Raw genomic sequence first — 12,042 nt, forward strand, 5'->3', positions numbered from 1 at the left:
GGCCCTGCTCCTTACCACTATAGCATGCAAATTCAAATGAGCCCTGATCTACACATGGTGGTCCAGGGCTTCCCAATCTCACTGCTCTCAGCCCCCATGCCAGTCACTGCACCTATCCTCCACATTTGGGAATTCCAATAAGGGTTGTATTAATGGGGAAAGGCTTTTTAAAAATAACACATTCAGTGGTCTCTTGTATTCCTACTTTATAACTGACACAAGCTTTTTTTTTTACAGGTTTTGTTTCACAACTACAACAGAGGTGCCTGGGTCTGCTTGACATTTTTTGATTCAGTTAAAAAAAAATTAGTGGACACTAAAAGAAAACAGGATATTAAAGATATTCTCTTAATAAAGAGGTGACCGTGAATGATTCTCCTATTGGTTAAATCACTTCATTTCTTGTTCATTTTTTTACCAGCATGATTTGATAAAATATGACATAAAGATGAGCAGTACTGACAGTGACCTTAATGGTGACTTTGAGAAGAACACAACAGCCTTCTCTTTCAGTGAGGATGAGGAACACATATTTGACAGAGCACATATGGATGTAATGTGATGAGTGATGAAAATTGCGATGAGAGAGGTGAGAAAAATTTAAACCCTGGATCACTGTGAGGGTTTTCTCATTTGGCACCTTGGAGAGCAAAGTGTTTCTTTAGCATGCGATTCTCTCTGACCTTGGGTTACAGTACGAACACTCTGGTGCTGCTGGTAGTAGTTTTATTCTGTTCACTTGTTTCAGTGTATGACACGGATAAAGAGGCTGTCACCAGAGAACTGACCTCACGGAGAAGCACAGGAGATGCAGGGTTTGTTTTCTGATTAAGGTGTATAATCTCTCTAAAGATCCATCGTGTGAATGTGTCACCAATGGCAACCCATCCCTGAAAGTGATGGGTAGACCTTCCATCTGCAGTTTGCCACATTTTGAGGGCTGCATTTAAACACTAAAGTCTAAGTATTCTCCTCCGGGTACCACAGAGCAGAGCTCATTTACACCTGCTCTCAGCACCATAGACGCTGGTTAAGTCTTGTTATGACAGTGTACAGGCAGTCACAGTGTCTCTCTGAGTAACAGTGCAGAGACAGTCACAGTGTTTCTCTGTGCAACGGTGTAAAGGTGGTCACAGTGTTTCTCTGCATAATGGTGTAGAGGCAGTCAGTGTTTCTCTGCGTAACAGTGTAGAGGCAGTCACAGTGTTTCTCTGCGTAACACTGAAGCGGAGGTCACACTGTTTGTATAACGGCACAGAGGTAGCTACAGTGTTTGTAGATTATCAATCTACAACACTCAAAAACATCAGCAGAAGCGATGTAGGCTCTAGCTTCCCACAAAGATGAATGAGCTCTTCAAATGGCCAATTATCAATCTTTCGTTCATAGAACTGTGCTTTGGTCCGCTCAAGTATCAAGAGCTCTTTCCCCCTGGCACGCCACACCAAGCAGTCTCCTCGGTTAGGAGTCAGGATCACTGCATCGTTCCAGCTCAAAGCGTTTTCCCTGGGAGCGCTTCACCAGGCTGAAGAAGGCTTGCATTATTGATGGCTTCCCCTCCCCCAGACCCTCACCCTGGTAAAGCAGGGGCCGCAAATAAGGAAAGGAATGGAAGCAGAGGGCAAAGAGGGAGATGGAGCTGGACTCAGTTTGAAACAAGAAACTCGAGGCTTCAGTTCCCGTCCTGTGGAGCGAGACCGAGGGAAAGACGTGAGGAGGAGAGCAGTTTCTCAGCATAAGCTGCCACACCAGCTCCTCACACACGAGCCACAGACTCTGTTCTGTTAAGGCATCACACTCGTATCATGATCATTCATCTACCCCTAAGTTACTGACTCTTGTGTAAGCATTCCTCGTGATTCAGAATATGCTCTATCGTTTCACATTATGTGCACAAACTAAGCCAATTATATGCATGAAAGTGGCAATATCTGAAATCTTTTCAGATATATTCAGGGAACATAGCACATGCTCATGCACAGGCTCACCATGAATAAATCTCTTGCACTGCTATTAGCCATGTGACATCATAGGTGTATGTGGACATGGCTTTCCAAGGCCATGAATGATTCGACCACTGCCTCCTGATTGGCCACTTGTTAAAGCCAGAGTCTTCCAGCCTTTGTGTCAGCAGGACCGTGGTGCTACCATTTATGGGACTATAAATCACCTGTCCAAGGCCAATTTCTATACCCCAACCTGCTGTTATTACTTCTCTTATAACAAGGTCAACAAAGGACACAGCATGTGTGAGCACCAATCTGACTCTCAGCTTTGATGAGGCTCTGAGGTCTCCCAACAGACACGTAAGCCCCCATGTTAACACTTGACTTCAGGACGTGGCGCACCTCTCCAATTGGTATTCTCCCCTAGCACACTCTCCATATATGTGGTCATTGGACTTGCCCCCTGAGATGAACACTCTCCACTGCGCACCTCTCTTGGGGCTTTCTGATGACACGCTCTACATTCGTGACACACCATGGCTTCTGATGCCTTACACAGTCTCACACTTCCTTTGGGGATGGATGATAGAGCAGCAGCCCTCCAGCTTTTCTGAAAGTGAGCCCTGATGTTTTCATTCACGCCCTCTCACCCATTTGTCCAAGTTATGCTGTGACCTACACCCTACCCCTCATGGAAAACATATATATTTTTTGCAAACTTTGCAAATGAACACATTTTGTGCCCGAAACAATGGCACTTCAGTCATTCAGCCAACATCCTTCAAGCATCTGAAACTGCTCAGGAAATGAAACATATTTCTAATTTACTTGTTTTACCAAGCAATGAATCACTGTAAGCCATTTTCTAAATGGGGTGTTATGTAAAGTTAATCAGGCAGAGCTCTTTAAAAATTTGAAAAATAATAATTTAATTTTACCAGCTGCCAGCATAAACACAGGCAACATGAAACTAACTCCTGAAAACTATTTTGAATAGTTAATAACTGAAACTAATAGCTGCTGCTAGTTGGCCCCCAAAGCTACAACAGCCAAGTTACCAACACGAAAACAGCCTACATCTCTGGTACTTCCACACTGAAGACTTGGGGTCGGCCGATATGGTTTCTTCAAGGCTGACACGATAATGATTATCTGTGACAAAAAGAGGACGATAACCGATATTTCAGGCCAATATTAAAATACTTTTAACATGTTTTTTTTTCCGGTGTGAAGAGAAATAAGCTGTGACAACATGGACTTAATTACAAACCCTCTTTACTTAGTCATATGTTTTCAGGCATAATGTTAAATAAATGAAAATTCTTTCTCAAAGATAAAAATAAACTGAAAATTGCAATAACTAAATTGACCACATTTGGCATTATAGATTATCTGTGAGGGTCACAGAGCTGCAGTGTGTGTACAGGTTCAAATGAGACGGTGTACGAGAGAGAGACAGGGCCTACTAAAAAGGAGCTAATATTGATGTTGTGGGTAAATTTCTCTATGGTTATCTTATTCTGGCTACACAGCAGATGCCTATCGCTATTTCAAAAGCATTCAATTATCGAAGGAACGATGGCAATCATTGCATAAGAAATAAAGCAAACTGATACATCATTTCGGCTGTATTTTCATCATAATGTACGAAATATCACACCTTAAAACTAGCCTGTGCGTCCACGCTTTTTCTGAAGCTGTGGGGAGATTTTAGGAGCCCTTTTGCTCATAAGTCATTTACGTGAAAAATGGACAGCTCATACAAAAGTAGGGTACCGTGTGGAAGGACTGTGATAAAGTTAGCAAAAATACTGTGACGTGCAAACTGTGTGCTGCAAATTTTTATTTTAATAACTCTGCTTCCATGATGATGATGAGGCCAAATGAAGAAGCATCAAAGCGGCAAATGGGTATTTTCAGCTTTGCCATGACGTCCCGACATAGAGTGCAACCGCACTAAGCGAGCTAAACTTTAATTTCGTGAACCTTTGCTTAAATGACGGCTGTAATTCAGAAGGGCTGTGCTTTAAGGTAATTTTCTTTGAAAGTTTCCTTTGAAAGAATAAATATTTACTATTTACTAATACTACTATTTGTTAAATGTGCACCGTCAAACTGTCGCAACTTATAGCATAAGTGCACCTTATCCTTATTACAAGTCCTTATTACAAGTCCTTATTTCTTTTATATTCCAAGCTTGTTTTTTATCTTAACTGCAGACTACTTATACTGTTTACAGCAAAATAACAGACAGACTGGGTAACAGAGCAGAGCAGAACATACATATATATATATATATGTGTGTATTATAAAGGTAGATATAACCTCCCCAACCTACTGATGCCGATCTCCCTTCAGGAAAAAAAGACAAGCCCCAGGCAAACTTGACTTAGCCCCAGATCTTTTCAATAGCTAGAAACGTCCCTGGTTAACGGCATGTTTTGAGCACAATGACCCTTTTACTGGATACTAACTTCCATCCTTGTTTCCAGCAGCAGGTCTGAGAAAACGTTTGATTTTCAAGGTCAGATAACGTCGTCTGTCTCAGCCAATGAGGGAATTTTGTGGAATGTTAAGCGTACCAACAGCAGTTTTTCTGACAGAGGAGATGTGTCAGGATAGTACACACATTGCTTTTAAAAGTTTTTTTTTATATCAAGAATTTAGATAAAAAATATACCTATGACTGATAATCGAAAATTTGCAAATATCGGCCCCGATTTTCTAACGACCAGATAATCAAAGTAGGTCGACCCCTACTGGAGACAGCAACACAGCTTAGCTAAAATATTAGGCTATCTCCGTATCAAAAGCTTCATAAAATAATCATTTTGAATGAGACTGCAAACTGAATCTCAGCACAGTTCCATCTATTATATTCTGTATCATTTCAATAACATTGTTCTCACATGGTAATGGTTTGTTACAAGTAGCTGTTAATGTTCTGCTATTTTTTTTTTCGGTTTTGTTCGGTCCCATTACACAACCCCCACTGTCAATCTGGGAGAGCGTGGACAAGCACATGCCCTTCTCCAAGACATGTGATGTCAGCCGCTGCTTCTTTTCACACTGCGGTCCACAAGCTAAGCTAGCACAGAGATGAGTCGGAGGAAGACATTTCGTATGCAGCTTTGGCACGTGGACCACAGGCACCCGATCGACTAGCAGGAGTCGCTGTTGCTAATGGGACCTAAGCCCCTGCCGACATACGCACCCCTGTCCCCAGCGGAATGAAGCCAATGTGTTCTGCCTGTGAGCTCCCGGTCACTGTCAGCTAGTGACACGGTCGGGTTTGAACCCGGGCCGTAGCGATCAGTCTCTACACTCTTTTACCAACTGAGCCACTTGGGAACCCCTCCTGTTCTGCTATTTTACTCAACCTTGCCTTGAACCCTCTAGGATAACTCAGCGATCCCCACCTCAGACAGCCTGTTATAGAGGTTACAGCTCTGACTACCTATGATAAACTCCCACAGATCAATAGCAATTAAAAAATTAAGCCAGGGAAAAACTAATTTCTCAAAAGCTTTACAGTACTGTGTCTTTTTCATCAAACCAGGTTCATTCCATTTTGTAAGGAACCAATGTCACTGATTCAGGTTACTTTGGTTAGTAACTGATTCAGGTTACTTTGAAATATGTGAGCGAAATATCTGACAGAGATGGGGACTCAAGTTTGCGACTTTGACTTGAGTCGCACTTAAAGTCACACACGCAGTGACTTGAGACTTGACTTGAGACTTGTCCTCAAAAGACTTGAGACTCAACTCGGACTCAAGATTCTAATCGCACTGGTGTTAGCATACACGCTAAACAGCTGATCACACCGGTGTGACCGTACGCGAGAAAGGTTTAAGGAAATGTCTGACGAGCTGAATGTCATTCCCTCCCTTATTATCATGCGTAACTTTATGCATTCGCGCAGCCACAGATGACTGTAAGCTGCAGCAACAACATCGTGACCATGGCGAGCACACCTGCAGCTGCTGTGCCATTTGTGATAACCTTTGGATATAATGCCTTCACACAAGAAATTTAAACACTGAAAAATGTTAAGCATGAGAAGGTTGTGCTATCCAGCCAATAAGTACATTACTGATAATTGATGCTCTTTGATAATTGATGCTCAATACAGACAAACAACGGCATGTATCCTGTGTGTGCAGAACAAAAATGTTGCAAAATAGTTATTAACTTTAAAGGAAAGCTTTCATTGTGTGTTTTTTTTTCATATTGCATTTCAATAACCTGTTTAAAGTGATCATATACCAAACAATTAATCAATGCTGATCCTGCATGCTAATAGATAAAGGAGCGATGATAATGCAGTACATGCTGTTAATTCCTTAGATTTAGCAATGCAGTGTTCTAAGCAGACCAGATAGTATGCAGCAGATGATAGAATGCTCATTGCAACCATAAGACACTTGAGACTTGACTTGGACTTGTGACCAAAGACTTCAGACTTGACTTGGACGTGCAAAAAATGACTTGTGAGCATCTCTGATATCTGATTCAGGTTACTTTAAAAATATGTGAGTGACTGTGTTTGCTACAAGTAGGGAGCACTGAGTTTAGGCATCTGCAGAATGCTGCATTTTCAGATAAGACAGCCGCCTCACCTGCCTGGTTTCACAGCCTTACATAAGACAGAACAGGGCCCCTAAGAATGTCCACGTTCAGACTTTACCTGCAGGGCTGCAGGAGAGAGAGGGTGACTGGAAGTTTGAGAAAGGCAATGTGGGTAATTAAGGCACCAGCAAGAAAGTAAGTACCTTCTGGCTCCCACCCAGGCTCCGATCTCTTGCGTAAAGTATTACAAAAACAGAGCACTCCAATTAATTAAAAAAGCCAAAGTTCAAAGCTTTTGTCCATTAAATAATCTATGACAACAGACCTGATAATTATACATGCTCACATATTTTGCAAGTAAGGGCACTGACGTAATAACAGTTTGGATGAGTGTTTTTACTGTAGACATGGTGTGTCCTTACATCGTTTGACATTCACAGCACAGAGCACAGAGTCCGAGTAGCTGTGCCTTCAGCATGTCCTCGACCATAATAGATTTTCATTAGTGTTTTCATTAGTGTCTTTGAGATGTTTAACATACACCACAGCGGTTACCATTATATGCCCACCAAACTTCACAATGTGCCAGGCTGGTGCTTATGTGTGTAAGATTATAGTAACTTCTGACCAGACATGGTTCAGAATAAGAGAACTGTTGAACCTGACGGCCTTATTATCATAGTTACAAAGAAAGCTCCACACCTCTGGCGCCACGTTACAGTTGGAGCCGAGAGCAATTGATTAAAGCAGGCAACAGCCATCAATTGTAGAATACAACTGGGAGTGAGCAATTAGCAACCACCACCAGCCAAAGGAGCCTTTAGCATCAAAAGATTCTCATTTGCACTGCGAGCCTAGGTTGATGTTGCAACAGTGTAAACCTATTGTCTGTTGCCACTTGTTTCATGGTATAAAAGGCCAACCATGGTAACAGTTCTCTGAGTTAAAGCTTCACAGACAGAAATGCTGCCGGATTCCATCTCCACCAAATAAAGCTTTTCTCCAAGCGCGCTTTTGGTCCGGTTTGTTTACTTTTAAAATTATAAGAAAATCCAACATGTGGAAGACTTTAAAAGCATACCAATAACCGTCTGAATATCACCATGTGGTTACCACTAATATTAAGATTAATATTCGCTGTTCCCTGGAACAATTTATTCAGTGTAAGAAAATGACACCCTGAAACAATTTCATAAGTGAGAAAATGACAGCCTGGAATAATTCAATGTGTTTTTTGGATTCACCTTTTCCAGACAAGCATGAAAAGTACAGCCTTTATGACACTATTTAGTAATTGGGCCATCCAAAGAAACACTTTCACCTATTCTAATAACTACTTGAGGGAAGTTTATATAACAATTCTAAGAAACAGCAGTGAGGTGCAGCTGTATTTCTTTTCAAAGAAATCCCCCAGGGGCCCTTTAATACAGTGTGAACTGCAGCAGAAATGTGCTGCTTGATGAACTTTGATTACATGCATGTATTTACATACATGATGTAAGACAAAATGAATGACATTATGAATCCACGCTGCCAGCGGGTGGAGCTTGGGGCTCACCTGTGGATTTGGCCGTTCTTATGCAGGTACTCCAGGCCCTCCAGCACCTCCTTCAGTATGGTGGCGATGCTGGCCTCGTCAAGCACGCCAGTCTTGTGCTCCCCCCGGGATATAATGTACTTAATGACGTCCAGCACGGAGCCTGGGAGAAATGAGAGCAGAGACACGTGGTTGACAAAACATTTCAATGTAGCCTTATATTTCACTGCCTCAGATGGTTTTTCACCTTCACTAAACTGTAGATTTTGCTGTGATTTAAAGGCGAATCCACGCCCCTAACATTCCAGGTGTCGGCATCCTGGTCCATAATGAAGTACATCTCGAAATTTCACTGGCTTTCACTCAAACGTCCTGCGTTAACCTTTTTTTTTTTGGGAATAATGCATAGTTGACAATGCATTTTCCCACACCTTCTTACATAGTCATGCCAAAATATGATAATGAGAGACGGCGAGCGGTGCCTTTATTGGTTCAACAGCTCCACAGTTCCCAGAATACAGAGAAAAGGGCAATCAATAATGCTGTGGTTATAAAACAAAAGAAAATAATGATCATTAACAGAAAATGTGGTAACAACCTGGGAACAAATTATGCCAGTAAAATGCAGCGTGTGAAGTTATGGAGAGATCATGTAATTACCAGGGCTTTTCTCAAACTACCTACAGACTTATCAATTCACATTGAACACAACATTATATTTTGTAATACTTAATGCAGGAATTTTCTCCCCCAATTTATTTTTTCATTGACATTTTCATAACGTAGTCTCATTACACAGCCTTAAAAGCATTTCAGACCATAGACCATAGACCACTGACATACGTTAAGGACTGCATGTTCAAGAAGAAACTGATGTCAAAATTATCAAATGATGAAATATTGAAAAGAAAATATTACGTTATGACAGCTCAAGATAAAAATATCCCCATTTTCAGTTTGTGACTGAGAAAGCTTAATCTTCACTATAAACCAATTTATTAAAAACATTTTCGTAGGAATGATTTTGTTTTTCTAAACTCAAACTCACACTCTGTTTTCTTCAGTATTCTTCAACTGTAGCAACTGAGTAGGTGCCTGGGATGAAATGTTTAGAGTCCATTGGCACCTATGCACGTTCATTTTGTTTGAGATATCTGATAGTTGTCAGCTTGACAGAAACATCTGCACCCTATCTGTGACGGGATATGAAGACAGACTCAGAGCCTTTCTGTAATCTCCAGCATCCAGGATGGGGAGTGGGATGCTCTCCTGTAATCGAATCACACAGTGAGGAGAGAGCTCCACGGTGCAGAGCCAGGGGTGGAGCATCTTCAGCTCACACATCAAAGCACCCATCACTTAAGAGGCTTTCATGTTGCATGGTCCATACTCACAGACACACAGCTATGCACACAGACACACACACAGGTATGAACATACGTACAGTTGTACATGCAAATAGATACAATGCATGCATACAGACACAGACACACACGCACACATTTGTCCAGCCTAAGGGCACAGAGCCAGCACAAGGATACGCGATACCCATCACCAGCACTCAGGGACGTTCTCCTTCAGCGGCTCCCTAACACAGCTCTTTCATACAGTCCTGGGGCTCCCTTCCACTCAGCCGTGTACCAAAGACCTGGACATGGCCTCTGACAAACTAGCCCTCCACACACATGCACACACCCACACCCACATACACACCCCATCAGAGCCGCATCTCTGCTCTCAGAGCCCAAAGGAATGGTAACAGTTTGGGCGTGTGTGTGAGCAGGCTTTGTTCAGGCATGTCCTCATAGCAGCGTCTCCACAGTATGGTCATGTGAGAACAGGCCAAATTGCTTAGAACCACTTCCTCACACTACAGCTAAACTAACGCACAATGTTGGAAACATTGCTTACGTTAATGTAATGTAATGTTAACTAAACATTACAACAGTGTGATAACAACAATAAGGGCATCACACCTAAAATTTCCCGCTGTAACACAGTGAGGAGTGGAAATCTCAAAATGCAAAAATGCAGAGGCCAGCTCAGGTAAGACCAGACTGAGCATCGGCGCACAGCTCTGAAGCAGATAAACACAATGCTCAGCCAACAGCAAGGGAGGTAACTGGGCTCCAGACGGAAATGCCAGGAGGATTCAAAGTGACAGGGCAGACATTAAAAACACACAAGACCATAAGAGACAGAACTGGAGGGAGCCTGAGAGCAAGAGAGAGCAGAAAAAGGTAAAGCCAAACCAATTTGGAACCTGGCTGATCTCCCAAGGTCACCTGATGGTGCAGGGACCCTCGTTAGGCTGGACCACAGGACCTGGCATCCTTCAAATAATGACTATTCAATGCAAAACAATGGTGAACGCATCTCTGGGAAGGAATCAATCAGACGCAGAATGAATACTCCACTGTGCTTAAAACACAGCCTTCTGAAGATGGCTGGCGATTAGCCTCAGAAAACAGACGCTAAACCAAGATTACAGTGAAGTGGTGAGAAGTACAGCAATGATGCACATGCATCTCTGAAACACAGTGAAAGCTAACAAACAGGCATTGGATGGTAGTGTACCCATTAGACTCCAGTACACTAACCCAACCTGCATGGAGACCTGCCACTCCAGCCTCATTTCAGCATCAATGTTCTGAGCCCACCCCCTTTAAAGACTGCTAGGAGGAGTTTAAAAGAACGTGTGAGGTAGCAAATGCACAAATGAATGCTGGGAAAGTTTTCAAATCAAAAGATGGAGAGGATGGCAGGCAGGAAGCAATTACCGGGTTTCCTCCACTGCGTGATTAATATCAATCCAAGAGCCCACTGGAGAGATGAGAGCCACAGAAATTGACAAGGGGCTTTTCACAGACCTGGATTTGCCTCCATCTGTACAGAAGAAAAAAGACTATAGAAAAAGCAAAGGATGTTCTAAGGGGATCCAGACATTGTTTGTGCAAAAAGAAAGAATTTGGGCTCAATGCTCATTAGATGCAAACAGGTCTCTGTTTGTGTTCCAAAGATGTGGTATTGAAGCTCCCAAGAGACTGAGCAGGAAAGGTCCCACTGCTATTCACTAAGGAATTAGGAATAGCTTTGTTATTCGTAATCTTTCCATGTGCTGTGTGGCGCTTTGGTGGAACTGGTGGATTTAGTTCTCTGGTTCTCACTGATGGCCTCAGACACCGCAGCAAGTGTGTCATCGAATGCATTACCACAAGGCTCGGTTCGGCTAGTGCTATGCTAGCACAGCAAAGCGTTACAGATCCTATCCATGGAAATCTAGACAGATCCAGGATGTTCCAGCCTGGGGCTAGACTGCGACAGCCATACTCATTAGCGTATAAAAACACCGCTGTCAGGATTAGCATAGCGATGAGCTGTATGACAGTCCTATTTCTCTGTGTGGATACCTATGCCTATACCTATGTGTATGGGTTTGTGTTTTCATGTCCATAACCTTTTTTACAGTGTCACAAAATGACCCCATACCCACATGTAGGGCTGGGGAGAGACTGGATTCCCAGAGGCTTACACATGAGAGAGATTTATGCCCACAGCTCCAGACTGTTTATGTGTTCTTGAGTCTGGAGAAACTGGTGTGTAGGACCACTTCAGCAGATCTGAGAAGGCTGGAGAGCTTAGTGACACTTTTCATGCTGGAGCACAATCAATCATGACCAGAGGTTCAGTGAGTGGCGCAGACATGGAGGAAGTCAGTCAACATAACAGGGTTAATCATCCAACCACGCAAGAAATTCAGAGAGGGACATTATCTGCAGTATGGACCTATGTTTCATTTATACTGCTGGAACTGATTACATTTAAAAAACTATTTTTAATCCTCTACTTTTCATCAATGAGAACCAGTCTTCCCACCAGCCCCAATTCCCCATTCTGAGTCCCAGCCTTGAGATCATACTAGGGAGACAGAGCACACATGTGTCTCCAGGGATTAATCTGTGTTTAGCACGTGGTGTGATATGAAGC

General features: G+C 42.6%; 1 protein-coding gene across 1 annotated transcript in view; it reads right to left on the reverse strand.

Moving 5' to 3' along the window:
* The window catches only part of LOC118771141 (serine/threonine-protein kinase OSR1-like), a 135,955-nt gene that overhangs the window by 68,341 nt on the left and 55,572 nt on the right, over positions 1–12,042 (reverse strand). The window contains exon 4 of the mRNA XM_036519032.1: positions 8,077–8,218. Within this exon, the coding sequence (XP_036374925.1) occupies positions 8,077–8,218 (142 nt within the window). The remainder of the gene's footprint in view (positions 1–8,076; positions 8,219–12,042) is intronic.

The sequence above is a fragment of the Megalops cyprinoides genome, chromosome 24 (genome assembly GCF_013368585.1).
Source record: "Megalops cyprinoides isolate fMegCyp1 chromosome 24, fMegCyp1.pri, whole genome shotgun sequence".
NCBI lineage: Eukaryota > Metazoa > Chordata > Actinopteri > Elopiformes > Megalopidae > Megalops > Megalops cyprinoides.